General features: G+C 54.7%; 1 protein-coding gene across 1 annotated transcript in view; it reads left to right on the top strand.

Moving 5' to 3' along the window:
- Positions 1 to 27,490, top strand: part of CACNA2D2 (calcium voltage-gated channel auxiliary subunit alpha2delta 2) — a 211,114-nt gene that overhangs the window by 166,845 nt on the left and 16,779 nt on the right. The window contains exons 4-10 of the mRNA XM_083869774.1: positions 2,959 to 3,018; positions 13,631 to 13,675; positions 20,195 to 20,333; positions 23,916 to 24,047; positions 24,299 to 24,356; positions 26,463 to 26,513; positions 26,662 to 26,761. Coding sequence (XP_083725900.1) covers positions 2,959 to 3,018; positions 13,631 to 13,675; positions 20,195 to 20,333; positions 23,916 to 24,047; positions 24,299 to 24,356; positions 26,463 to 26,513; positions 26,662 to 26,761 — 585 coding nt within the window. The remainder of the gene's footprint in view (positions 1 to 2,958; positions 3,019 to 13,630; positions 13,676 to 20,194; positions 20,334 to 23,915; positions 24,048 to 24,298; positions 24,357 to 26,462; positions 26,514 to 26,661; positions 26,762 to 27,490) is intronic.

Genomic DNA, 27,490 nt, shown 5'->3' with positions numbered 1-27,490 from the left:
CTGGTCTGTCCCCCACAGAGCATACACTTTACAGAGGAAGGATGGCTGGCTGTCCACTTGGCCCCTCTCTCCTCACAGTCACCACCTTGCTCATGGAACTGAAATGTCTTTAGTGAGAAAAATGCTCCAGGAGCAACAGCTGGAGGGCTCTGGGAGCACTTATGGATGAACATCCAGTGGTGGCCAGGAGCCACCACAGCACCCTGCTGTGTCTGTGCCATCCTGCTGTAGGCTCCCCCATTCCTGCAATGTGCTATTTATCAAACAAGAACATCTGGATTTCCTTTTTTTTTTTTTTTTTTTAACCAAAATTGCATCTGGTTTGACTTTGACAAATTGACATTTTCCAATGGAGAAATATCTTCTGTCGAGGTGTCATTCCTGGGTGCAGCCCTCCCTCACTGCACCATTTGCAACCCTCCAGGCACTTTGCACAAGGAGTTGAATAGTTAAAGATGTCCATAAATCTTACCCCAGCCCATAATAAACAAACACACTCTTATCAAGTATAGAAAAATGCATATTTCATCACCACTGCCTTAAACGCGACTCAGAATAAATGCTTGTCTTTAATCAGCCATCTCAATATATAAACAGAGCACAAAAGATTGGTGTGGGAGGGGGATGAGGTACAGAACTGGGCCACGGATTTTCTAGGCAGCTCTTGAGGGCAGGGATGTGGCTGTACAGGTGAGATCATGAAAAACTGCCCTGAAAATTCCTTGGCCAAATATCACTTGGCTTTTCTGTCCAGCCACATGTTGTTTCTCATTCCCTTCTGCCTGCCACTGGAGCCATAAGGATTTTGCTTCAGCTGATAGCTGATCTTTCCCTTTGGATGCTGGCCACTGAAAGCAAGCACTTTGATTTGGAAATCAAGATTAAGAGAAAGAGAAAAGATTAAACAGGAAAGTTTTGACCAGTACGTGCTGAGATTATGCAGTGATGGATTCGTGTTTCCCTGCATCTGATAAGAACAAGCTGCATTTTCAGGCTGGGGAGCGCCAGATCTGTGATGTCTTTCACTTTACTTTTGAGTGCCTGTGCTTTGCCACACTCACAGAAATACAGAAATACAGAAACACAGAAATACAGAAATACAGAAACTGCCACAGCCCTTCTCAAGCCACCGTGCCAGGGCTGGGGCTGCCACTCTCCTGCATGGGCCATGGGGGCTTCCTTTCCCCTGAGCATCCATTTGGGAGGGCTGAGTCATTTTGCATCCTGTGTGCTGCTGGGAGTGCTGGAGAAACTGGTGACAGTGGGGACAGCAGCTGTGACCTGTGGCTGTGCCCAGAGCTCATATGTGTGTGCGCTCTTATAGCTGGCCACTGTTCAGGCCCCATGGAAATAATTTCCCAGGGACTTCACTGCTGCCCCTGTGGGCTCCCATCAGCCTGGCACATCCCTGATGAGCAAAGGAGTGTTTTTTCACCCTGGGATTTGTGGTTCATGGTGTGAAAGCCATGTGTGTACTAACACTGGGAGTCTTGTGTTCGTTATGTGAATCTCTGTGGTGGTGCCCAGGCGGTGATTTGGGGTGACAGTGTCACTCCATTGTCAGTGCTCCTTCCTCCTCCCAGCCAGTTCAGTGTCTGAAAACAGCCAGGGCTCACTTCTCTCCCCATGCTCTGGCTGCCAGCACCACTTGCATGGAACAGAGCATGTCCATCCCCCTCTGGGGAAATGCATTTGCAGGGAAATGAGGAGCAGGTGAGGCAGGAGCCTGTGCTTTAAGTTGATACATCTTTGCTTGGTCTGTCTCCCTCTAATTCTCTAGGCAGCCCTCTAGGTACTGCAACAGCCTTGAAAGCCTCATGGGCTGTTAGTCCTGTACAGATTGGCCCCTGGAGCTCAGACCTGGCACGGTGTATTCCCTGGGAGCCCTGTACAGCCAGTGGCTGGTGGGGAGCAGCCTGTGCTGAGTGACTAGACATAAACTCCGTGCCCCTGTTAGCAGTCAGTGTCCAGCACCCAGGGGTCTGGGTGGCCCTTGGCTCTGTGGGCTGGCTCAGGACACTGGGCTGCATCCCAATGGATTTTGGTGCTGATCAGGTTGTACAGCCCTGGCAGGCAGCTCCCCAGGCAGCTGCCTACAAACCTGGGTGCCTGGGGCTGGTCAAGGGACAGAGGGAAACATGCTCATTTTGTTCTTGGCTTTATTTTCTTAGTGATACAGAGAGGATCCTGTAGAAAGCCTTGAGCTCTTGCCCTGTCTATCCCCTTTGATTCCACAAAAGGCCAGATTGCAGCTTCTTCTAGGCACTGCAGTACCCCAGGGGCTGCCCAGTCTCCAGCCCTGCCCTGCTGCTGCACCCTCTGTGCTGGTGAGGGGTCTCGTGGCTGAGCATCCAGTGAGGGTGCCCTGGTGCTGAGCATTGCCCCATCCTGCTTCTGGCAAATCCTGGTTCCTCTGGTTACTCCAGTCTGGGCATGGGTATACAAAGGGGTTAAATCTGAGTGGGCAGTATGGTGCACCTCTGGGCCCCAGCACTGGGGCATTTTGAGAGGGTTTTGAGGCATTTTTGAAGAGTCTGCCATGCTCTGCACAGAGCTGGGGGCTGTCAGTACAGAGACCTGGGTTCAGCCCTTGCCCTGTGCAACAAGAGCCTGCCCTGCTCTGGAGGGATGCCAACAGATGCCAAACTGCAGTGGTTCAGGCCTGTTGAGTTCAAGTGGCAGCAGTTCCTCTGGGGATGCTGGCTTGCTCAAGGAAAGTCAGGAGTGAGCAGGAAACCCTGGCTCCCTGTCCCTGGAACCCCCTTTCCAGGGTGCTGCCCACAGTGCCTCCCCCTGCTCCCTTGCCAGTGCAGCAGAGGGGTGGCAGGTTGCTGCAGGAACCCCCAAACAGGGATGCTGGGTGTTGGGGCAGCACCCATGGTCCTGGGCTGGTGTGGGCAACGCCTGGCTCCTCTTGCTTTCCCTGGGCTCATTTCTCCTCTCCCACTTGTTTTGCAGAGACTTGCCAACGCGGCGGAGAAATTCCAGAAGGCTCACCACTGGCAGGACAACATCCGGGTAAGGCTCCATGCTCACCCCTTCCCTCCTTGGGCATGACTCTGTGGCACAGGAGTCACTGTCCCATCCCTCCTTGCCCACGTTCTTGTCCCCGCCGTGAGTCACCGCTCGGCAAGCCCCAGCCCCCCCACCTGCCACCGCTAATGAGAGCAAATGAAGTGATTTTGAGCTCGTTTGCAGCGTTGCCTCAGCCTGCACACACCGTGAGGAGAAGGCAGGAGGTGAAGGTCGAAGTGACAGCTCAGCTCTGAGGGGTGGGGGCTGAGGAGACTCCCACTCTCCCCATCTCTGGCAGCCGCTGGTGCTGAGGGGGGTCTGCATGGGGTGACAGCAGCGCTGGCTCATCGCTGGCACATGCCGGCACTTGCGGTGGGGGCTGTTCCTGGGGAAGGAGCAATCTGGGCTGGGAGAGGGAAGACGCGGCTTTAATGATTGCATTTGACTTTGTAATTCTGGCGGTGATAGCACTCAGCGGGAACCTGAAGGATTCTGTCTGGAAATGCTCTCAAATTATAACCATAATACAAAAGGAAGGAAAGATTGTTTTTCTCCCAGCGCGAATGGAGTCTGCAATAAAAAATACTCCTGAGCTACCCAGCCCCTTCCTCTTGGGTAAGGCTGCATCCTGCCCAGCTCTGAGGAACCCCCTGCATCCTCTGAGGGGACAGCCTGGGGATAGCCCCACTCCCAGGCTGTGCTGCTATGTTTTGGGGGTATTTCACAGTCTGAGCTCCTGTTGCACACACAGACCTTCCTTCTGTAGGTGATGGTAACCATGGTTTGCTGTGGAGAGGAAGAGGTGGGAGGAGCAAAAGAAAAGCCAAGGGGTTCACCTGCTTGGCCTTCATTTGCCATGTGGCCAGTGTGGGGTGGACACTGGTGGCTGATTCTGTGTCCCACGGGCACCCAAGGAGCAGGATGAGCTCACAGGGGTCTTCTTGTCTGCATGAGAGCACTGGTGAATTGCTGTCACCTCTTCCCAAGAGGCCGGTGGAGAGGAGGTGAACAGAATAATGATGTTTGGTGCAGGCACCTGCTGATGCCACTGTCAGTGCCACACCAGCACTTTGGCTCAGGCCTCCCAAGAAAAGCTCAGAGAAGTGCAGGGGGACCATCAGGCATCTTCATCTCTAGTGTTCACCCAGTCTCATTTGTCCTCAGGGGTCAGGAAACATATCCCTGAGCAGCACCTGAAGCTTGACCTTGGGTACCCCAGGTTGTGGTTGCCCCTTGTACCCCATGCTGGGCTGGCACCCAGGGTTGGATGCCTTGTGTTCTGGGGCATGTGCAGGGTGGACAGAGGTGGCACAAGGCCACTGCATTTTGTAGCAGTGCTTGGGGCTTCTGCTCATCCTCTGGAATGCAAGGATGAGCTCCTGCTGCAGCCATCTCAAAGAGCTCCTTCTTCAACCACACCTGGCTGCCTTCTACTACCCAGGGAATAATAGCAGGACAGAAAACATGCTGGGAAAAGCTATAGTGCCGGGGAGCTCTTGGCTCATTTTGCCATTCATGGCACAAACTTTTCAGAAATCCACTTTCATAGAAAAAAAATATTTTTAATAGCACTGTTTGCAACCACTTAATCAAGGTAATTAGGAGCGAGTCACCCAGAAACAATGTGCAGTGATGCGTCACCACAGAGCTCAGTGCAGCTTTATCAGGACAGCCCAGGCCTGCCTGGGACACTTGATGGACGGGTCTAGCTCTGTGCACAGCCCCCAGGGTGCTGGGCATCAGCCCTGCCTGCCTCAGTCCTGCCTGCAACAGCCCCAGCTCCTGAGCAGAGCAGAGGGATGAAGGAGCTTTGTACATCTCATTGCCAGGGTTGAGCCTCTTTGTTCTGCCCTTCATCCATTAAATGGCCGGGTCAGATCCGTGTGCCAGCACTGCTGCCCCTGTCTCTGCAGCTCCCCTGGCCCTGCAGCTGCCCCTGTCTCTGCAGCTCCCCTGGCCCTGCAGCTGCCCCTGGCTCTGCAGTTGCCCCTGCCCCTGCAGCTCCCCTGGCTCTGCAGTTGCCCCTGGCCCTGCAGCTGCCCCAGTCTCTGCAGCTCCCCTGTCTCTGCAGCGGCCCCTGCCCCTGCAGCTCCCCTGGCCCTGCAGCTCCCCTGTCTCTGCAGCTGCCCCTGTCTCTGCAGCTCCCCTGTCTCTGCAGCTGCCCCTGCCCCTGCAGCTGCCCCTGTCTCTGCAGCTCCCCTGGCTCTGCAGTTGCCCCTGGCCCTGCAGCTGCCCCTGGCCCTGCAGCTGGCCCTGCAGCTGCCCCTGCCCCTGCAGCTGCCCCTGCAGCTGCCCCTGCCCCTGCAGCTCCCCTGCCCCTGCAGCTCCCCTGCCCCTGCAGCTGCCCTGGCCCTGCAGCTGCCCCCAGCTTGTTGGCGGTGCTGGCGCCGGCAGGGAAGGCGGCAGCGCAGCATCCCGGGTCCTCCTCTCCTCCCTTCCCACCGAGCGGCTCGGCTCGTTCCTCCTGGCTGCAGCTCTCCCCTCCTCTCGCAGCGTGTCGTGTCCTAACCCCATGCCAGAGCCGATGACAGATTGCAGCGAGCGCGGTTATTTTTGTGTTTCCATCCAAAGGCGGCAGCAGATGCTGAGTGTTTGCGCTGCATTAGTGCTAATGGCTACCCCATTAAACCTCACTGCAGATGGGTTGCTATGGAAGTCCATGGGAAAATGAAGCAGGAGCAAGAGCCTGAACGGCTGGGAGCTGCTGCCAGCAGTCACTCACGATCCATCTCTACAGAGAAAGTTCTTTTTTCCTTGCTGTTTTCTGGAGTTTCCAGCTAGATGCCAGCCATGCTGGCCTTTCTGGAGCTGAGTTCAGTCTTCCACCTCAGCAGGCTTTGCAAAGTGCCTCCTTGTTCCCTAAACAATCCCTTCATCCTGTCCTGCCTCATCCCTGCTCCTTGTGCTTGCCCACCCTCAGTCCTCTCATGTCTACCAGCTGTACCAAGCTGGGGCTGTGTCCCCAGATCAATTCTGGACATCAGACCATTTTCCTTGGTCAAAAGCAGCCTTGGCCCCCAGGTCACTCATACTCTGAGCACCCTCATGAGTTCCCTCGAGCTTGTTTAACTCCAGGGCTGGGTGGCAGCTCAGAGGCATGGTGGGGAGGGATGTGGTCAGGCTGTGGGGAGAGATCATGCCCTTCCCTGCCTGCACACTGAGGGTCTCGCAAGGATGCACGTTCTCCCACTGAAGAAAGCTGGTGGAGCTCTGGAAAGATGGGAGCTGAGTCCTGTTGCCAGAGTGGGCTCCCACCAAGACACACAGCAACCACCTGGCACTGCTGTGGTAGGAAACCACAGAAAATTCCCCGTTTGCAGTGGCCCAGTGAGAATCTTCTGGCCTACAGGCTTCCATTCAGAGGTCCACTGGGATAGTCTGGCTCTACTCCATGCAGAACCATGAGGGTTTGTCCTTCAAGGCACAGGGCTGTCCTCCTGCTCTGGATGTCCCCAGTCCATCCCTTGGCCATGGCAGTGGTTCTGAGCCTGCTCTGTGCTGACCATCCCCAGCACAAATGGATGTGCCAGGACAGCCCAGCCTGCAGTGCAGTTTTCAGGTTTCCATCCTCTGTTTGCTGCCCTACTTGGGCAAGGGACCTGCACAAGTACCTATAAAAATGCTGAAAGGTCCTGTTGCATTTTTTGCTGCCATCTTTTGTATCCATCCTCACTGACAAGCTGCCATGTCGCCTGTCAGACATCCCAGCCAGCTCCATGTTCTCCCAGCTCTTTTCCATTTGTGTGCTCTGCTTTCCTGCTGAGTTTTCCTTGGGTTCTTTTCCAGACCTTCAGCCCCTTCCCAGCAGCATCAGCAGGTTCTCAGGTGTCCCATACTCATGTAGTATGTAGGAGTTGGGCCATGCTGACCTGGGGGATGCTGTCAGAGGTGCAGATCTGCATTGCCAGCCATGGAATGCATCCCAGGGCAACATCACCACCACCATCATCATCATCATCGGCACACATCAGTCTGCTGGGGCTGCCAGAGCTATTTGTGCCTTTAAGGGACACTCCAGTGCTGCAGAGATCCATCCCTGGATTTATGTGTGCTTGGCAGGATTATATAAATTGCCTTTAAAAGTTGACTTCTTTATAAGCCATTTTCTGCTTCATAAAATGTTTATTACTGTTGTTTTTCTCCCAGTCTCCTTCCTCACTTCATTTTCCATCACTATACTGGGAAGCTCCCCTCTTCCTCTGCCTGCTGCCCCTCTGCCTCCCACCTCTCCCCACCTTTTGATGTTGGAAAGGGCCTTTTGAAGGGTCAGAGCCCAGCAGGCCCTTTTTCCTTGGATAAGAAAAATAGCCATACAGTGAGCTGTGGATGTGGGAGCTGCTGAGGACAGGGTTTAACCACTGGGTGGTTTTGGGGTGTGGTGACATTTGTGGAGGTGGCAGGGGGCTCACAAGTGCTGGACAACCCCACACCACTGCCTCTATCTGTAACCCCTGCCTGCAAGCACATGAGGAATAACAAAGCCCAGATAATTTCAAGCTCCATTAGAAACAAAACTCCAGGGAAAAGGGGATCACTGTTTGCCAAATGAGGATGGACAGGAGCAATAACAGAGCCTGTGCTCCTGACTGCCCAGGAAAGGTGCAGGATAAAGCAGGGGGACATGGCAGCATGTCTGGGTGCCTGACTATGGCCATACAACCCTGGGTGCTGCGTCCCTCCAGGTGCAGGATCCTGCTCCACCCTGCACTGCTGGGTGTGTGTCTGTGGGGGAACAGCAGCTGTGCTGTGCTGTGCTGTGCCATACATGGGCTCTGGCAGTCATTCCTGTGGGCTGGGCATGGCCATGCAGGCAGGGCTTTGTGTTCAAAGCAGCACCAGAAGGGTGAACGCCATCTTCTTATCCTCCTTTCATTTTTCTTCTCCTTTAATTACAGATCCTACTTATCGGCTGAGAACAGAAAGATTGTCTCCGTAACCTTGCACTTGCCCTTGTAGAAGGTTTACCTAAAAAGTTAGAAAATAAAATCAAATACTCTAATTTGCAGTCGTCTTGCCATTTCAAACCCAGTTTTCATTACAGCACAGAAAGTGCATTGAAGCTGTGTTTATAACCCCCTTTTAGATAACAAATCACATTTTCTTTTGGCTGGCGAGTGTGTAGAATTGATATTTTTTTTTTTCAGTTTAATGGGTTTGTGTGTTCAGGAATGATCTCCATCAACTGAGAGTCTTTATTGTGTTTGATATAATGTCAGCTTTCATTACGCTCGGAGAATTACTGTGCTATAGCACCAACCTTGCTGCTGTAGCGCCAGTCTGGCTGAGAAGCAGAACAAGAAAATTATTCACAAAATCCCCATATCAGTGCTGTTCCCTCTTAAAAACCAGGGATGGGGCTTGAGGGGGCTTTCCCAACCCCCCACTCTGCAAGACATCTGGGCCACCCATAGCATCTCCATGACTGTGATGGTTTGGTGTAGGGGTTGCTGGCTTTCCTCTCAAGTGCTGCTTTCCCATCCCATCCCATCCCTGGAAGGGCAGGGGGTCTCCAACAGCCTCTCTGTGTGTGCTGGCATCCCTGTGGCACCCAGGTGCAGTGGAGGGGAGCAGCAGCCACACCTCATTCGAGGCAGCCTCAGAGGAGCAGGACAAACAGGAGATGCCATGTAAAGAAGAATAGCTGGCGAGATGTGATCAGATAAAACATCTTCTCAGGGAGATGAAAAAACTGTTGACAGGTCACTTAAATATTTCCCCAGCTCTGTCAGAGAGGCAGAGGGAGGAAATTGCTTTTAAAAAAAGATGCCAAGGCAGATTATGATGACTGTTTCCACCTGTCCTGGGTAATGCGTACGGTCCCTGATGGTGGATGGGATGCAGAGAATCCACAGTGCTACAGGAGAAGTATGGTCCCCACCAGACCCTTCTTGGTCTATCCAACAGCCTGTGGTGGCTGGAACTAACCATGAATATTGTCCTCTTCTGGGCACTAGGTAGGAATTCATCATGGTGCATATGGACAAGAATAGCTCTAGCCAGTGGAAATAAAGGTTCAGCCCCTACCAGTCACAGCCAGGCATGGCTGTGATTGCAGGTAGGAATTTCTCCCAAAAATTCATCCAGCTCCTTTTTAGCCTGTTTCTGGCTGTGGCACTTGCACCAGCCCGTGGCAGGTGTAGCAGGAACACTTTCTTTGCTCTGTTGTTCCCCAGCCAAGAGGCTGCTGTGGCCATGGCAGGGCTCAGACGCTTGGGCTGAGCACTCACCTGGCTGAGACCTCCAGCCCCAGCTGCCAACCAGGACCAATTGACCAGCACAAACCAATCCCCAGGGACAGCCATTGGGCAGTCCCATCCCGCTCCTCATGACCCAGGAGGGCTTGGCAGGGTGATACTCTGGTGGGAATGTGCTGTGTCTCTGCTCATCCTCTGCTCCTCCAGCCACAGTGCAGGTGTGAGGCTGCAGGAGCTCTGTGACACGCTGCAGGATGTCTGCTGTACCAACAGTGCAACTATAAGCAAAAGCTGTTGCTATTTTCATATGCTTAATGGTTCAGGGACATGAAATACCTAAATACTCACTGTCCTCTCTAAGTGCTGATGGCAGAGGAAAGGTGGGCTTGTGAGCAGAGCTCCCTGTGCTGTATGGGCACACCAGCTCCTGCTTGCTCTCCCCACCCACTGAATTGCCCATGAGGCTGGCCAGGCACAGCTCTGGTCACCTGGCTTGTCCCCACATTGGTAAGCTGTGGGCTGGGCTGGGCTGCTGGTCCTGCCACCATCTCCTTCCAGTGGCTGGAAAACAGGCAGGTGCCAGCTCGGGATCCATCTTTTCTTGCCCACCACCCTCCAAGTTCCTCCTAACTGCCTGAAGGCAAACTGCTTCAAGACTTGGCTCTTCCAGAGCCAATTAAATCTTAAAGAGATTTGCTGACCACAGGGGTCACCTGTGCTGCTCAGAGAAATTAAATGCACAGCTGGAGGATGAGAGGGACTGAAAGCAATGCACTGAAGCAGGATCTGCCTGCAAAACTGCCCTAGGGGAGCTGCAGCACCCCCAGGGCATGTGGTTAGCAGGGTGACCCTTACAAGACCAGCAATCCTGTGGAGTACTACAGATCCTACAGGTCCTCGGGGGGAAGGATTAGCCAGATCAGGAGATTTTACAGGAAAGCCCTACAGGGGAGAGTGAGCCATAGCCCTCCTGCAGTGTCCCTGCCAGCTGTGTGCTCCAGCTGGATGGCTGGAGCAGGGAGCTGATGTGCCACCAACACCTCCTTTGAGGCTTTTTTAGGGTGGTGGCAGCTGTGTGATATGGTTTGATTGCCACCTCGTTAGGTCACTGACTTGGAGGCTTGGGCCAGCACCCCTCCATCCAGACATCTCCAGGCTGCAGTGAGATAACAGAGCACTGACCTTTTCAGCATTATTTTTAGTTGCTGTAATTGTTTTAGGCAAAAAATAGATCTATTTGAGTGCTCGTAGAGGGCTGTGTCAGGAGTTGTGGGAGGGAGTGCCCCTCACCACCCACCTGAGACACCCGTGTGCCCCTCCTTGTCCTGGGTTGTGTCTCATACCTGTTCTGCTGATGTGTGGCAAGGGAGCACCAGTGCCAGAGCAGGGTCCTCCCTTGTGCTGCTGGCAAGGCTCCAGCCTGCAGCCCTCCAGAAGCTCACAGCCTGGATTTTTAATCAGCTTTTCACTTGGTGTTTTGGTGTGGAAATAGTGAAGGTGTGGAGCACAGGGCTCCTAGGAAGAGCTCAAGGGGGTGAGGAATGAGCCAGGGTCCCTGGAGAGACTCTGACATGCAGCATCCCCAGGGCCACGTCCAGGAGGTCCCACCCGGGTCAAGCCTTGCCCAGTGACACTGAACCACAAGGGTTTGGTGCAGGTGTGGTGGTTCCTTGGTGATTTTGCTGGAGAAGCCTGGGGGATGGCTTCAGAAAAGTTGCAGATGAGTCTGGGATTCCCAAAGCATTGCTCTGGGCGTTTAGGAGCTGAAATAGCCCCACACTTACCCACCCTCGACACAGCCATACAGTGCCATTGTGCAGGTGGCACTTTGCAATTTAGCTACAAGAAAATGGGCAGTGGTTAACTCATCATGGAGCAGCAGCTCCTCCTTGTCAGCCTCCCCTGCAGTGGGAACCAGAGTGTGCTTCCTGCAGCCTCGGCTGCAAGAGACAGGGACAATATTTTGCCTTGAAATCCCTTGATATCTTCACCCCTTTGTTTTCTTTATTGGTATTTGTTTTGAAAGGCTCTAGAAATACCAGTGCTATTTACATAGACCTGGTGCTGAGTTTAACACGGACCAGAGGAGGAGGAGGAGAGGATTATGTGGAGAAGACAAATGAGGTTAAAAAAAAAAAAAAAAAAAAAAAAAAAAAAAAAAAAAAAAAAAATTAGGGAGCAGTAATTGTTGGACCCCTTGTTGTCTCAGAACATCCATGGCATGTTTTTAGAACATCTCTGAGGGCTCTATCCCTTCTTCCTGGAACAGACACAGGCTTCTAAGTGGCAAGGACACAGATGCCCTGCCACCTCCCTCAGACCCCATGAAAAACCCCCAGCCCTCCAGCATCAGGAGGGTTGTGGCAAGGCTTGTGGAGCCTGGCATCAGGGCACATCTCAGGGCCAGGGCCACGCTGGTGCTGGCTGTCCTGTCCCACACGGGCTGTCTCGCATGTCCCGAGTGTGGCTGAGATCTCACGCAGCTGCTCCTGGGGTTGTCAGGGCTTGAAAGAGTGCACGGCAGGGGCTCTGTGATCCCATGGAATCGGTGGAAGAGACGTTCTCACAGGAGCTCTGCTCCCTGTGCCGTGCCCTGTGCCGTGGGAGCCTGGGACGGGTGAAAGCAGGATCAGGGCAGCGGCTCTCCTGCCCGAGCATCATCACCTGCTGCCCTCTCCACTGCGGAGCGGAGCCCCTGCGGGCCGGAGAGGGATCGAGCTTTGCAGAGGAGCCAATGGCAAATAAAACGAATAACAAAGCACCTTCTGCAGGGCCGTTGTTAGTCACACTCACTCCTGATTAAAGATCATTAAACATGAAATTAGCTCGTTTGTGTTACGGGTCTCCCGGGGGTTCCTTTAATTAGGAAGTGCAGATGGCCGCGGGCCCGCGGGGCGGCGGTGCCGGCGAGGGGCAGGGGCGGCCATGGGGCTACAGCGGCGCGGGAAGGGCACATAAAGAGATTTTTTTTTTTTCTCCTTTCTTGTTGTTGTAAACCCCACAGCATTTCACAACAAATCACAGATAATTAATAACTGTGTTCCCTTAATGACTGGGCTTTTTAATAGCAGAAATTGGAAGATGCTGCGTCAATTTTATTTTTTTTTTCTTCACTTTCCCCTCCCGGTGCTGTCTTATCGCAATCATTAAGAGTCGCAGAGCCCGCGGGAGCGGCGGCCCCTCTGCTCAGGAAGATGCTGGAATTGCCCTTGGCAATCCCCATCCTGGGGAGGCATCGGCTGCACAGCCTGCCGGGGTCTCCCGCTGTTGATGTCCCCAAGAGCAGCTTCAGGGGCTTTCCCACCTCTTGGGAAGCCGGAGAAGCCACTGAAAACCATTCAGGGGAGCACTTTTGTGGCTAAGAGGGTAGTCCCGGTTAGGGGTTAGTGGCTGCCAGCGCTCAGAGGGGCCAGGCTGGTGGGAAGGGTGGTGCCGGCTGCCTGGAGAGCTGCTCCCACTGCTGGCCCCGCTCTCCAGCACCGTGACCAGGCTGGGATGGATGTCACTGTGTCACCGTGCCTGGCACGGGGCTGTCACCAGGCTGGGGGCAGGACAGGGGTGCAGTCAGTACCATTGAGGGCTTGGCCGTGTTTCTCCTCGGGGTGCAGCTCGCTTTCCCCGTTAGATAACGAGAGCAATAATCGCCCCAGGGCGCAGCCCGTGCCGGAGGAGGCTGGTTGGCTGCTGGCGGTGAGTGACGGGCAGACGTGTCAGCGCCACGGCGGCTCCGCGGTGCCGGCATCGCTCGGTCCCGGCGCGCTGGGAAGAGTCTCCCAGTGCCCTTTAATTACCCTTTTTACTGGTACCCAGAACGCTGTTGTGACAGCATCGCTACTCTCCCAATTGCCTCCTCAGGAATTTTATCAGCTGTCTCGCGTCTTGACACTCTGGGAAGAGGAATCCAAGCAGACCTTTCTGCTTAAATAGGCTCTAAATACCCCAAATTAACGACGTGCAGTTCTCTGTGGAAGCAAGGGCACTTCTCTCCCTGTTTTTGCAGTGCAGAGGTGCTGCTGCCCGCCACACTGCCTATATCTGGCTCTTCTGTGATGTTTGCAACAGAACCAAAGCACCCTGGTTGTGGGGATGTGGTACAGGCTCGCACCTGGTGACAGTGCAGAGACTGCAGTCACACCAGTGTCACCGTCACTGGGCTGTTGGTCCCGCAGTGCTGTGGCTCAGCAGCAGTCATGAACGGAGGGGAGTATGGCAGGCAATGGCCAGTCCTTGGAGGGTGGATGTGGAGGATGTGAGGCCCTGAACATGTCCCAAGGGCAGCATAGGCTGGGAAGGGTTCAGTCCCCAGCAAAGTGGTGGCTGCCAACGGCATGAGAGAGGTGCTGAGGGGACAAGTCAGGAGGAGGACTCCTTTCCCATCCCTGTCCTTGGCTGGCACTAACAGCTCTCCCCTTTCTCTGCAGGAGGAAGACATCGAGTACTATGACTCCAAGGCTGACACTGAATATGTAAGTACTGTCTGTGTGGCATCTCTGGCACAGCCACCACCCTGCCCCAGGGCTGAGCCCCTCTCCAGTCTGTCCCAGCACTGTAGCAGGGGTCATGGCACAGCATTTGTCACAGCCAGTGTAACCAGATTCTGCACTTGCCCAGTGTGCAGGCGTGTCCCCCCAGCTGAGCCATGGTGACATCTGTCCACAAGCACTGGCCCTGGCAGCAGGCAGGTGGGCAGGTCGCTCTGCTGCCTGCAAAAGTTTCTAAAATTAAAGCTGACATCTGAAATTCAAATGAGAGCAAACCTTTAATTAGAGACTGAATCTAATTCTCTGCCCTACTCTGAGCAGAGCCATCCTGTGATTTCTGGCAATCAGTGCTGTACCTACAGGCCCGTCAGCTCCCATCTCCTGATGCTCCCAAGAGAGCCAGCACTTGTCAGCTCCTCCTTCCCTGTGGTAACAGTGAGGGTGACTTCACTCAGGTGCTGTGCCAGGTGTGCAGGGAGCTCCACCAGCAGTGCTTGCTGCCCTGGGGCACCCTGCTCTGCCCTGGGACACCCCACTTTGCTGCCAGCTCACCCAGCTCCCACACTGTGCTGTGGGATCCTTATGAAAGAGGGGCTTGTCAGGTCAGTGATGCTCTTGGTGTGAGGCTGCTGAGCAGAGTCCTTGGAGCTGACCAGGAGCCCCAAGCACAGCAGGGTACAGCCTTGGGGACAGCCCCAGCCAATGCTGGTGCACTGGGACTGCTCCTTGTCCCCAGGCAGACCTGGCAGCAGATGTGCCATGGAGAGACACTAACACAGCAGGAGAGAACATGGTGTTGGCAGCAAATCACTTGCAAACCACATGGCCTCGTCCAAAAATAACACTCAGGTGACCCCAAGAGCATTCAGAAGGCCCTGTGCAGAGGGGAGGGGAGGATCTGTCCCACCAGCTTGGGTGACATGCTCTGCACTGACCTCTGTCTCTCCTCTCGATCCACTGGGAGTCTGTGCCCCAGAGCAGGGGACAGGCTGGAGTGGAGGATGAATGCCTCCAAAGCAGTTACTGAATAACTGCCAGTGCCATTGTCTGCAGGCAGTGACAGTAAGAGGGCTCCTTGGCAGGGGAAGCAGCCACGGAGAGTCTGGGAGGTGGGGTGGAGAGGTTGGGCAGATGCTGTGACCAAAGTGGAGGGAACTTGCTCTCCTGAGCAGGTCTCCCTGCCCACAGTCCCACTCATTTACAGCTGAGGAGGCAGAGGATGTCTCCTGTCCCTCCCCAGCCTGGGGGGAGCTACCAAAGGAGGGAAGGAGAGGATCATGCCATGGCTGCTCTGGAGAGGATGGAGCTAATGGGCTTAAAATACATTAAAGGGGATTTTGGATAGAAGTGAAGGAAAAACTGGCTGGCGGTTGAGGCAGGAGGAGACAGCCTGGGGAGCACAGAGCAACTCTCAACACAGGGGATGAGGAGCAGGACTAATGCATCCATCAGGCTGGGCTGGGCTTTTGCTGTCACTCCTACAGGGCGGGGGACAGAGGATGGATGTCCTCATGCCTGCTGTCCCCCGAGTGTCACACCCCACCATCCTGCTCACACTAGGCAGGATTAGGAAACAGGAGGCATCTCAAGCTGTGCTCATGGAGCCCTCCCAGCACAGGGGGCACTGGCTGTGCATGGTGGCATGGCACAGTGTTCCTGGGGACTGCAGGGCTCAGCTCCCTGATCCCTGGTCCTTCCCCAAAGGACCTGACATGTCAAGGAGGAACAGCCCTGCAAATCCACCACCAGCCACATCAGCTTTAGTCTTACTCTGGGGAGATACCAAGCAAAATTGTAAAATTGGGGGTGTCCTATTGTTGCTGCATGTGGGTTTGGCAAGGAGGGCACTTCCCTACCTCTGCTGTTGCTTCCTTACCAGTGAAATCCCAGCAAATTTAATTCCAACAAAATTCAGTGGGGGAAAAAAAGGAAGATACTGCTGAAGTAAAACAGGAGAGGGATGATACCAGAAGGTCTGAATGGAACATAATAAAGCTCTTCCCATCCTTTCTTTATTTAACTTCAGTTTTTCTATTTAAATGGAGCAGGATGTAGCTGAGCCAGAGTTGGTGCTGATGGACAATGGCTGCTCTCTGTAACTGGGGCTTATTCACAAGCCTCACACCAGCTTTAACTGCAGTCAGAAGAAAATGAGCTTCCTATTAATTTTGTCTGCACCTCAACTCCACTATCCCCCCCCCCCAACAGACTTTGGATTTCCAAGTGGTTTTTAACAAATGGGAACACCAGAAAATATTCCCGGGGGTCCCCAAGGCTGTCAGAATGTTTGCAGAGACAAAGTTTTCACCTTTCCCTGCTAGCAAGGGCCATGGGGTTTATGTGGGGAGAAGTGTTGAAATCAGCAGACAGTCTCAGTTGGGTGTCACAGGCAGAACAACACAGAAATAAAATAATTTTTCATCTTTCGTGTTGTGTTCGTGGCAGGGGATGATGCTTGTCAAAGCTGAGCCCGGGACATACTGTACTCAGGTGGAAAAGAGCACAGCTGTGGGAAGGTATCCTGGCCCTAAGGTCAGCCCTCCAGTACCCACCCACCTGCCTGAGGTCCTGAGGAGGGGCTGATGGTGGGAGGCTCCGTGCCAGCCTCAGCCCCCTCTGGGCAGGGGAGGTGGGGCTGCCCATCCCTGCTCACCCCTCTCACTGCTTACCTGCTCAGTAGATGCAGCAAGGAGGGGAAGGAGGGGGGAAGAAAAGCCCCTAAATGTCAGCAGCAGCAGATGAAGGGTGTTGGAAAATTTAATCTTCCAACTTTCTCAACTAATGTGACATTTGGATTTCCTCACGATAAGCTATCAGCCCCAGAAGTTTCTTTCTTTTGCCTTTTTTCTTTTTCTTTTTTTTTTCTTTTTTTATTTTTTTTAATGTTTTTATTTTTTTATTTTTTTAACTTCTCTCCTCTGGCTGGTAATTTAAAAATAAATGGTCTAGAAAGATCTCTAAACAGTACCTTTGGCAAAGATTAAAAAAGCGAAGGGGAATAGGGGAGCAGACTGGCGGGAGAGGCTGATTGTTATTTATAACCTGGCCTGCTGTAAAAGCAGGAATGTGGCTGGAGAACACACCATCTCCCTCCTTGGCATTAAATCACCGAATTTCAGGAAAAACTGATGTATTTAAGGAGAAAGACCCTTCTGCACAGGCCTGGAGTTTCTCAGCCACGTGTCGGAGGCTGGCATTTATATCCATTATTAGCAGAATCAGAGTGTGTTGATATGAGTATTTTGCTGGCCTTTCCAGACTTAGCATGGATGGATGCCCCTGGGAGATTGAAAAGGCTGTGCTGGGATCTCGGTGTATTCTCAATTAGGCATGTGTGGGGCAGGCTGGGGGAGGCAGGGATGCTGCAGGGATGCTGTGGCTGGATCAGCCCGGTGTTTGTCATCAGGGCTGCCATTTAAGCAGCTGTCATTAGCTGTGATGGCTGGTTCCCATGGAGATGAGCACTGAACAGGGGGGTTTGCATCTGCAGGAGCTGCTGGGGACCCTGGGGACGAGGCATTGCTGCTGCACCAGGTCACATCCCCGGCTCCATCAGCAGCTCCAAACCCTGGAGACCACGACAGTGCTGGTGCCCAGGGGCAGGCTGGCTCCCCTCAGCCAGCACCAGCCTGGATGGGACAGAGGGCAGACACTTGCCCAGAGCATGGCAGTCTCCACTAGAGCTGTTGGATGGTGCTGCTGGTGCTCACTGGGTGTTGGGGCATCTCTGGGTTTTGTCGCCTGTCTGTCATTTTGGGAGACTGAAGAGAAACTATGACTGACAGCCCAGCTGCAAAAGCAGTGGAGATGGCAAAAGCTCTCAGGGAGTGATGACTTCTTGCTGAAGCAGTAAATACGTATCATATTGATATATTGCCGTGGAGTCGATTTCTAATGGTGTGTAGCAAATAATATATTCAAACTGTAGCATCTATTTGCGTTACATTGTACATACTGTAACAGATAAATAGATGTTTCCAAGTTCTTTTGAAATGTAATGATGAGGAATGCTGCAAGATCTGACTGGGGGCCTGCCGAGATGCTCACAGTTAAACCGATGTAAATTCAGAACTTGAATCATCTGCTTTGCTCTAATTTCAATTTAATGCAAAATTTCTTCCCTCAGCCTTCCCAAGGTGTCTCCTGGTATTCCAGATGCTCCCCTCCCTGCCTGGGCTGGTGAGAGCTTCACCTGTCTTCCTGTGGCTGGAAATTACCCCCTTTCAGGGGCCAAATTCAGCCTTGCTTAAACAGAAATAACTCATTTGAGGTTGGGGATTTATAGATAAAGGGCAAACATAGCTTGGATAACATCAGCTCTTTCTGCAGGTCTGTTTGCCATATAGGTGTCAGTGATGCGTGAAGTGCCCCACGTATAGATAGCTGTATATTTGTCCCCGAGATCTATACATGCACCTCTTCACAGCTCCATGAATGAGAGCAGCCAGACAGCACCAAACCTGGCAGCATACAAATTAGCCCCTCAGAAGTGGGTGAGATCACGGAATAATGATAAACAGAGGAGCAGTAATTACATACAGTAGTTCCAGCTCAGATGAAGTGGGGAATAGCCATGCCAGCATGGAGGAAAGAGGGAGGGTTGCATTTTCCAACAGCTGGTGGTGACAGGGGCAGTGGATGGGCTGTGGCAGGGTGCCCTGCTGATCTGAGATAGGGAGGGATGGGGAGCTGTCACCAGGAATTTGCTGGGCTGAGCAAAAAAAGGGTTTAGTGTCAAAGCGGAGTTTTTGGTGCTGCAGATGCCCTCAGGCCACGGCTTCATCCCAAAGCTTGTTTTCAGCAGGCACCTCTGTATCACTGTCTGGTGCTCAGAGAGGTTTGCAGGGATCAATGTTGTGTGTGCTTCCCCCCAGAGAGCTGAGCCTCCCATGGACAGCAGGCTTGGGGCCAGATCCACTCTCCAGGCAGCCCATGGCCTGGCACACAGCTGGAGTGCCACCCCTGCGGCACCATCATGACTTTGCAGGGGCTCCAGCAGTCGTTTTTTGCCTTTTCTCCAGGTTTACGTGAAATTGAGAAAATAATCTTAATTTTAATCTTGGAGACGTGGCTCCAGGGAGTTAGGAACAGTCTCTGAATGCCTCCTGCTTGGCTACTGCAGCTGTAATTGAGTTCAGCATCTTTCTGGGCAGCTGGAGCCCCCGCACCAAGGTCGGCTGGGCAGTGTGTTTACACTCACAATCCATGGGCTGGAATTAAACCCAAACCTTGTGTATCAATCCTGTTACTCTCTCGAGCTGTGGAGAATGCTTTGGCCACTCCTCTCAATGTCATGGGAATGTCATCACCTTAGTGACTGGCTGGAGGTGTTGCAGGAAAGGTGACATTTCTCCATGTCATCTGAGAAGGGGAAACGGGGAGGGGACCAGGATGGGTGTTAAACAAGCTTCATTGTTTACTTCCCAAACACATAGTTTTCCTTTAAATATATGGTTTTTCCTGTGAAAAATTCAGGTCTTTGTTCCCTGGGCTTTGTCAAGGGGAGCCTGGCCAGTGGGAGAGATGCTCACAGTGGGCTGCTGAGGACAGCAGGATGGGACTGTCCCCTATCCCTTGTGTTCCCTGGTGTTGTGGTACTTTGCTGTGGACAGCGTGGGGCATCCCTTCAGGTGTCTATTCCAGTTTGTGCTTGGCACTGTTGCCTGTCCCTGCCTGTGGATGGTGCAGACAGCTCTGCATCCCTGCCCCTCTTCAGCATGGATGTAGCTCCAGGAGCACAAAGAGCAGGTGCTGCAGCATCCTCCTCTCCCTCCTTCCTACCCCGAGCATCTCCCAGCTGGCTGCAAACAGCCTTCCCCAGCTGCTAGGCTTGTGGCAGGGATGGGCAGCTCAGAGCCAGCACCTTCTCCTGGGTTTCTTTGCTCCTGGTGGGGTGGCAGAGGCAATTTCTCCAGCTCTGTAGTGAGTCCACCCTCATTCTTGTTCTTCCCCACATCACCCCATGCTTCAGCCCCCACCCTGTCCCCTGTCTGCAACCACCCAGCTGTTCTGCCAGCACCAGCTCAGCCCTGCCTGCCTTTCCAGAGGGATTTTACTCTTAGTGCCATGCTGGCAGCAGGGCTGGGGAATGGAGAGGAGAGCTGGGAAGGTGAGGGACTGTGTTCCAGCACCAGCAGTGAGGAATTCGCCGTCTCTCCACCATAATTAAATATTGTTTGCATTGCTTATTGACAGAGTGCTAAGCTGCACTCCGTTTTAATTTGCTCTTTGATAGTTGCCTTTTGCTGCTAATTGATTTTCAAGGCCTTTTTTTGATTTTTTTTCCCTATGTCTGATTTAATACCTGCTGTGCTACCAAAGCTAGAGAGGCAGGGGGTAACCGGTGTTCGCCTTTGTGCCCATCCACTCCTGGCAGGGCAAACCCACACCAGATCCAGCAGGGCTGGTCTCCTCACCAAACATTGGGTGATGGGCTTCACGTGGAGGTGTTCCCAGCATCCATCCAGGGTTGGGTGACCTCATGTGCTCTGTTCCCTTCCCCAGGATGATCCTGATGGAGAAGAGATCGAGAGGGAGAAGTCCAACTCCTTGAAGCTGGAGTTCACTGATGATGACAACTTCAAGACCAAGGTTAACTATTCATACGCTGCTGTGCAGATCCCCACGGACATCTACAAAGGCTGTGAGTGCCCCTCCTCACCCTCTCCAATTCATGCTGCCTGGCTGGGCATCCACCTCTCCTGCCTGGAGCACTGCAGTCCCAGGGACCATCACCTCTGGGTGCCCCAAATGGGTCTTGGTGCCAGGGCAGGCTGGCTCCCAGACAGGCAGGCAGTGAAACAAGGCAGAGTCACCGTATCAGGATCGAGGTGAAAATGTGTTCCTCCCCAGGGAGTCTCAAGAGCTCAGCAGAGGCAAAAGAGGCAGATCAGGGATTAGGAGTTATTAGGGAAGGGATGGGGAGCAAAGGAGAGGTGGTGATTATGGCACAGGGTAAAGCTCAGCTGTGCCCACATGGCTCTGATCCTCCTGCAGAAGAGCCCAGCAAAGCTTGAGAAGGTTCAAAGCGGGCACCAGAGACGTTCAGAGGGATGGAGCAGCTCCTCAGTGGAGGAGCAACTACAGAGGTAGCACCGACTTGCTTGTAGAAGGGACTGAGACATGGCTGGGCAGTGGCAGAGGGTGAAGCAGGGATGCTGCCTGTCTTCAGCCTACTTGGGGCTGAGTTCATAAAAAGGGAGAAAAACCAGCTGCAGTCCCGCAGGAAGGCAGCTAAGGGTGACTGCAGGACACTGTGATGCCACCTCATAGCTAATTAAGCCCCTGCTGCTGCAACCTGCTGGGGGGCCAGCCCTGCGGCCGTGCCCCCGTGGCTGCCGGAGGGCACAGCCTGCTCCTGAAACGGGGATGGGGCTGGCGGGCCAGCCCGGGAGCGGGCAGGGATAGACGGACGGGCGGATGGGACAGGATGCTCCACACCAGCTCCAGTCCCCACCGAGCGGTGTGAGGGTCCCTGAGCTTTCAGATCTCTCCGGTACCTCGCCCTGCTGCGGTGGCACACGGGGACAGTCGGTCTCCATTTCCCTCTAGTGGCTGCTCGGCTCGAAGCTGGGACCGCTCCCCGATGGGAGCTGGGCATCCTCCAGCGCCCGCCGGCCGCATCCTGCGCCCAGCCCCGGGCCCTGCTGTCATGGGCGTCCCCAGTAGCCCCACAGCACGCAGGGCACCACTGTCCCCACACCTCTGCTTCAGTGGCCTCTTGCTCAGGTCCCCTGGGTCTCCTGGGTGGTGATGGTGGTGATGGGGCCGGGCTCCCGTTCCTGCCCCGAGCACGTTCCCGGTGCGCGGCTCGTTACGGGCACGGCTGCGCTCGGAGCCGCATCGCTGCGGTGATTTCACCGCGGAGGCAGCGAATTAGGAATTTGCAATTAGTTTTATTACCCAGCTAGCGCAGGGCAGGCAGCTAATGAAGCACATCAGGCGAGCCGGGTGGGCTGCCCAGGGTGAAATATTCGTTCCTGCTCAGCCCTGCTCGCCAGCCGACGCCACGGCTGGAGCCCCGCCACGGCCACATAAATCACCCCACTCAGCCCTGGGACGAGAGCAAGCTGGAGATTAACGCGCTCCAGGGACTCACAGCTGCTCACAGAGGGATGCTGGAGAGGGGAGGTGACAGCGCAGGGACTGTCCATGTCCAGTACCAGACAGGGAAAGGGGCTGCAGCCACAGGCACTGAGTGTGCGGGTACAGGATCAGACCACGTCCGGCCACACCAGGGTGCTCCAGAAATCCAGGGTGCAGGGAAGGGCCTACAGCTGCTGCTCCACAGAGAGCGGTTTGAGATGAGGGCACGGGGCCACCCTGTCCTGCCGGGGCCAGCCGGAGCGTGGCGAGTCCCCGCAGAGCTGTGGGCGGGAGCGTCCCGGTGGGACCGGCGGAGAGGCGCTATCGCTGCCTGGCACGCTAATTAAACCCTGCGGCGACGCCTGCCGCCGTCACCCCTCGCTACACACACAAATTACATCCTATATGTGTTTTATTTACTGTGACATTTTTAATTAAATATGCAATCGCTCGCGGGTGGGGCGGGGCCGGGCTTTCTCTGATGGGGACAGGGACCAGATGGGGACAGGGACGGGGATGTTACCAGTGGGGCTGGCAGCTCTGGCCTCGACTGAGAGGGGCAGGAGCCATCCCAGCCATGGACACAACTCCGCCACTCTGCTCATAGTGAGAGTGTAGGAACTGTATTTGTTCACAGGGATGATATGGGGCTAGAGAAGGTGTAAGGGCTGCATTTGTGCTCAGAGATAATTTAAGGTCTGTGTTTGGGCACAGGGACGATGTGAGTTGCATTCAGTACAAGCAACTGGTGTGGCTGATGGGCCCCAAGGGTCTGAGTGTGTAGGTGCTGCCAGGGATATCATGGATGTGTCAGGGCCCAGCCCAGTGCCCAGCTGAGGCTGGCAGCAACTGCCCAGGGCTGCTCCAGGCAGGCAGCAGCCTGGCAGCCAGCTCAGAGCCACTTCTCCTGGGAAAAACCACGTCCTGTGTCAGAGCCAAACAAGAAATCATCCTAAGTGCCCACATAACAGCACTGTGTGTGGGCATGGCGCTGAGGAATGGCTGGGGAGATACGGAGAGAGTAAATCATGTTTTGAAGGCATGGCTGCCTGAGGGAAGGACAATTCTTCAGCAGTCGTGCTGGGATACAGGGATCCAGGATTCATCCTGGTGAAACCTACCCACTTTCTGCCAGTGCCTTGGGACCACAGTGAAGGCTTGAATGAGTGATAACAGTGTTTCCAGAAGGGACAAGTGTGGGAGAAAGGCTTAGGAGAGCTAAATATGCTCCTCAAATGCACTCCCCTGCAGCACCACATTGAGTTGTTTTGCCCAGTGCCAGAGAGATGGGGTGTTCTTGAGACTTCTTGTATACCCCAAAAATGCATTGAGGAAGGGATCAGTGCCTGATCTCAGGGTGCTGCTGGCTCCTTGATTCTGCAGTGGCACCCACCACTGGCTCCTCCATGCTGCAGTCCTGGGGCAACCTAGCAACAGTGGCCATTGTGAGATTCCCCTCCCACAGCATTTGGGGTCTCCCTGTGAGCACAGGGAGGTGCCATCCCAGCTCCCTGCCAGCCCCATACCTGCCCCACCACACTGGTCCCCCCTGCTCTGCCAGCCTCCCTTGATTAATCACAGGCTGGGGCTGCCAGCAGCTTATCTTTTGCTTCAATAGCTGAATAATTTAAAACTGCTGTTTGCTGGCATCTTAATTGCTTTTGTGTCAGGTGCAGGGCCAGTGGGAATGCAGAGTGGGCCTGAGAGGCTCCACATAGCCTGTGGGGACACAAGTCTTGGGTTTCCCAGCTGGTGACTGTCCCCAGGGAGTGAGGCTTGCACAAGGAGTTTTGCTGGGAAGGAGGTGAGATGACAGGCCAGCTATCCCCAGTGATGGCTGTGTTTGCCCCAGAGCAGATGGAGACAGTGAGCACTCTGGGGAGCTCTGAAGAGTGGCTCATTTCTCTGGGGATAAGGGACAGCAGGGTGCTGTTGGAGCCCTGTGGAAGTAAGGATGTTGAGGGGATGTAGGAGAAACTGAAAAGCCTCCATGGGATTTTTCTCGGGAAGGGGCAGAGGGGACACACCTCTCCCTCCCTGCCGTCACTTGGGGACACTGCAGTCCCCATCACCCCTCAGCCCACCCCCAGTTCCACTGCTCCCTACACCCACCCACCCACCCCTGTCTCTGTGTCTTCAGCCACCGTCATCCTCAACGAGCTGAACTGGACACAGGCCCTGGAGGACGTTTTCATCGAGAACCGCAAGGAGGATCCCTCCCTGCTCTGGCAGGTCTTCGGCAGCGCCACTGGTGTCACCCGCTACTACCCTGGTGCGTGGCAGGGAGGGGTGGCACAGAGGGGCTGTCACCAAGGGGGCTGTCACCTTTCTCACTGTTAGATGTGGGCGAGCAACCCCCTGGGCCTGGTCTGACACATGTAACTGTACTGTGCCAGAACCCATTGGTGTGAGAACTGCAGCACCTGAACCTGCTGCTTCCTCAGCCCTGGGCATCTCTCTGCCTTCTCTGTTCCCCACCCTGGGACAGCCCTGTCTTGCTCACTGCCTGCCTTCTCCCCACAGCCACCCCATGGAGAGCCCCCAATAAGATCGACCTCTATGACGTGCGCCGGCGGCCCTGGTAAGGGGGTGCTGGGCGGGGAGGGGGGTCCTGGCTGGGAGCAATCAGCTCCCTCCCCTTTTTATTTCATTTTGGCACTGCCAAAGGGATACCATAACACAGGCAATGGCATCTGAGCTGTGGCACTTGGCTCCTTCTCCCCTTACCTCTTCCTGGGAAAGTGGAGCAGGATGGAGAGATAAATCCTTGGGTGCAGATGAAAGTGTGGAGAGAACCCTATGCCCCCTCTCCAAAGCCATGGCTGCTGGCACAGAGTCCTGGCCAGCATTCCCATCCAAATGAGATAACAACTAGCTTGGAAACCATGAGCTGGGAGGATGGGGAGAGGAGCAGGCAGGCAGCACTAGGCTGTGGCTCAGTGATAGCTGAGCAGCCCTTTAGCCGACACCAAGTGAGGTGGGACTGAATGGGCTCCCCTTAGCCCAGCTGGAGGTGCTGGTGTGGCACTGCTGGTTGTCCCCCAGCTGGAGCAACAGCCCCATCCTGCCCACACTTCCTGCCTAAAACTGCAGTCATGGAGAGGAGAGTGGGCACAAACCTCTGGCACATGTCCAGGGAGCCCTGTATCCCAAAGGATCATCTCCCTGCCCATACCAGGAGCTGCCCCCTCTCCTTCCCAGAAAATTAATGGCCCTGCTACTGTGGTTAATTGCCTTTGATTGCTCCACATTAATTATTAACTGTTCCCTGCAGGGATGTCTGTTCAGGTTATTGCAGAGCAGGGACTGGAAGGCTGTTTTGGGGTGGGGGCTGCTGATGTATATGGGGGTTACTGAGCCCAGCTAAGCCCAGCTCTCTGCCCACTAGCCACACTGGCCACCTGGTTGTCCATCCAGCCATGGAGGAGCAGCAGCACCCTTCATGCTGGGGGACAGCACACCTGGGGGAACCCCCCTGTGGGGTCTTCTCCTGCCCTCAGGCTGGGGTCCCGTGCAGGATGCAGCCTTCACTGCTCCAGGGCCACGATCCTGGCTGAAGCCACAGATGCCACTCCCGTGCCTTCCCCTCCCCTGATGAATGGCCCCATTAGCCACAGCCGTCACCTGCTGAGCCCAGGGTATTCGTCTGAGCCGGGCAGCCGGAGATGGATGTGCTGCCACAACCCATTACAGGCAGCATCTTAGTTGGGCTCTGTGCTGCACCAGCAGCCCAGCCCCGGGAGCAGGGCAGGCTCCAAGAGCCCCCTCTCATGCCAGCAGAGAGGAGGCCCATGGGCAGCTGCCTGTCCTGCACTCCAGCATGAGAGGAAGGTGCTGGGGGATGCTGCACCCATGTCAGGAGGGTCCTGTGTGTGCCAGCATCCTGCATCCTGCCCAGGTAATCAGTTGCAATTAGGGAACATTAGATCCTGGGATTAACAATCAGAGCCTGCCCCTTCCCCAGTCCTCCCCAGTAGTGGTGAGTAATTGATACTAATAACACACTAATTAATTCACACAAGGCCTGATCCTGATCGAGCCAATAATGAGGTTCCCTTGCCCTTCAGCCACAGCATGATCAGCCTCATGCAATGGCCTGCTGAGATGGGGCTGTGCCTGGCCGTGTCTGGGATGGCATGGGTGCTAAGCACTGTGCCACCCCCTCCCACACAAGATGGCACAGCAGGGCTGGGAGCAGGACCTGCTGCTTCAAGGGGTGAGGAAGGGTTCCCTAATTGTTTTCAGTGGGGAAGATTTACGTAGTGTTATTATTTTTCCTTGTCGTAGCTAAAAATAACCTAATCAGCCTGGCCTTTGAAGCTACCAGGGGAGTAAATAGCATCTTAATATGGATGTGTGTGTCAGCATAATCAGCACGCAGGAAAGGGCCTGCGATGATGGAAGAGTTTAGCATTTAGAGCTCATTAGGCTGACACGGTGCAGAGCGGCAGTCGCCGGCCATCTGCTGTGCTGTGCCACAGGAGCTGCGTCCTTGCCTCCACCTGCCCACGGCCACCTTGTCCCTGCTTCTTGCCCTGGGGTCACCACAGCCCTGTGTGCTCAGGGCTCCCAGCACAGCTCCCCAGTGCCTGTGCCCTGGCAGGGCTTCACTGTTGGACTGTGCCCAGCAGTGTCAGGGTCCCCCTGAAATGAGTTAACCCTGCTGACCCCATTCTGTACCCCACAGGTACATCCAAGGTGCCTCCTCCCCAAAGGACATGGTCATCATTGTGGACGTGTGAGTACATGGTGGGAGCTTAGGCCAGGGTGGTGACACAGCTCGCCAAGGTGCCACTGTCTCACCAGTGGCTGCAGGGAAACTGTGTGGGACAGCACAGCCCTGTGCTCCCTCTCTGCCAAGCCCCCAGCAGCCCTGTCTCCTGCAGGAGTGGCAGTGTGAGCGGCCTCACCCTCAAGCTGATGAAGACCTCGGTCTATGAGATGCTGGACACCCTCTCAGATGATGACTATGTCAATGTGGCCTCGGTGAGTGCCACAGGGCAAACAGAAGGGCTGTGTCCCCAGCACCTCCCAGCTCCCCAGAACAGGAACTCTTTTCCCCGCCACACACCTGGCTAAGGGCTCTGCAGACAGAAATACCATTTTTTATCTTCTTAACCACCCACCTGCACATAAGTAAGGAAGTGGCTGCTCAGGGCAGCAAAAGCTGCCCCCATCATGGGGCATTTGGCAGAGATGTTCCTGCATGATCCCAACCAGCCACCTCCTGTCCATCACCAGCCAGTGACAGCTTGCACCCCATGGCTGTGTCCTGACCTCACACAGCACAGTGGCCATGCCACCACGTCTGCGTCACTGGGTGCCCCGCCCCTGCCAGCCCTTCCCTGTCTGGCCACCAGCAAGCCAGCACTAATTAAAGTGTCTGGCCTGGCTCTGTTAGCTGGATCACCGCCCCCCTAATGAATGGGCCCCATTGCCAGTAAATGAAGCCGTAAGTGAGAGGCAGCACCTGCTCCTGAGGATGTCACAGAACAGCACAACAAGGCTGCTTGCACAAGCTGGGGGTCCTACAGAAGTGAGGATGCAGGCAAACCCTGCACTGCCAGCACCTACACCACGCACCTCAGTGCTAGATTTGTCCCAAGTCAAGCTTCAGCATCAGCCCTCCCTGAGATGTGGGACACAGCTGGGTCACCTGCTGCCCATGAGAGCTGAGTGTGATGAGTGGCTTGTGCCTGCTGGTGTCTGCACTGT

The sequence above is a fragment of the Zosterops lateralis genome, assembly GCF_965231275.1.
Source record: "Zosterops lateralis genome assembly, chromosome: 11".
NCBI lineage: Eukaryota > Metazoa > Chordata > Aves > Passeriformes > Zosteropidae > Zosterops > Zosterops lateralis.
Note: the sequence above shows the minus strand (reverse complement) of the source record. Positions and strands in the feature narration are given on the sequence as shown.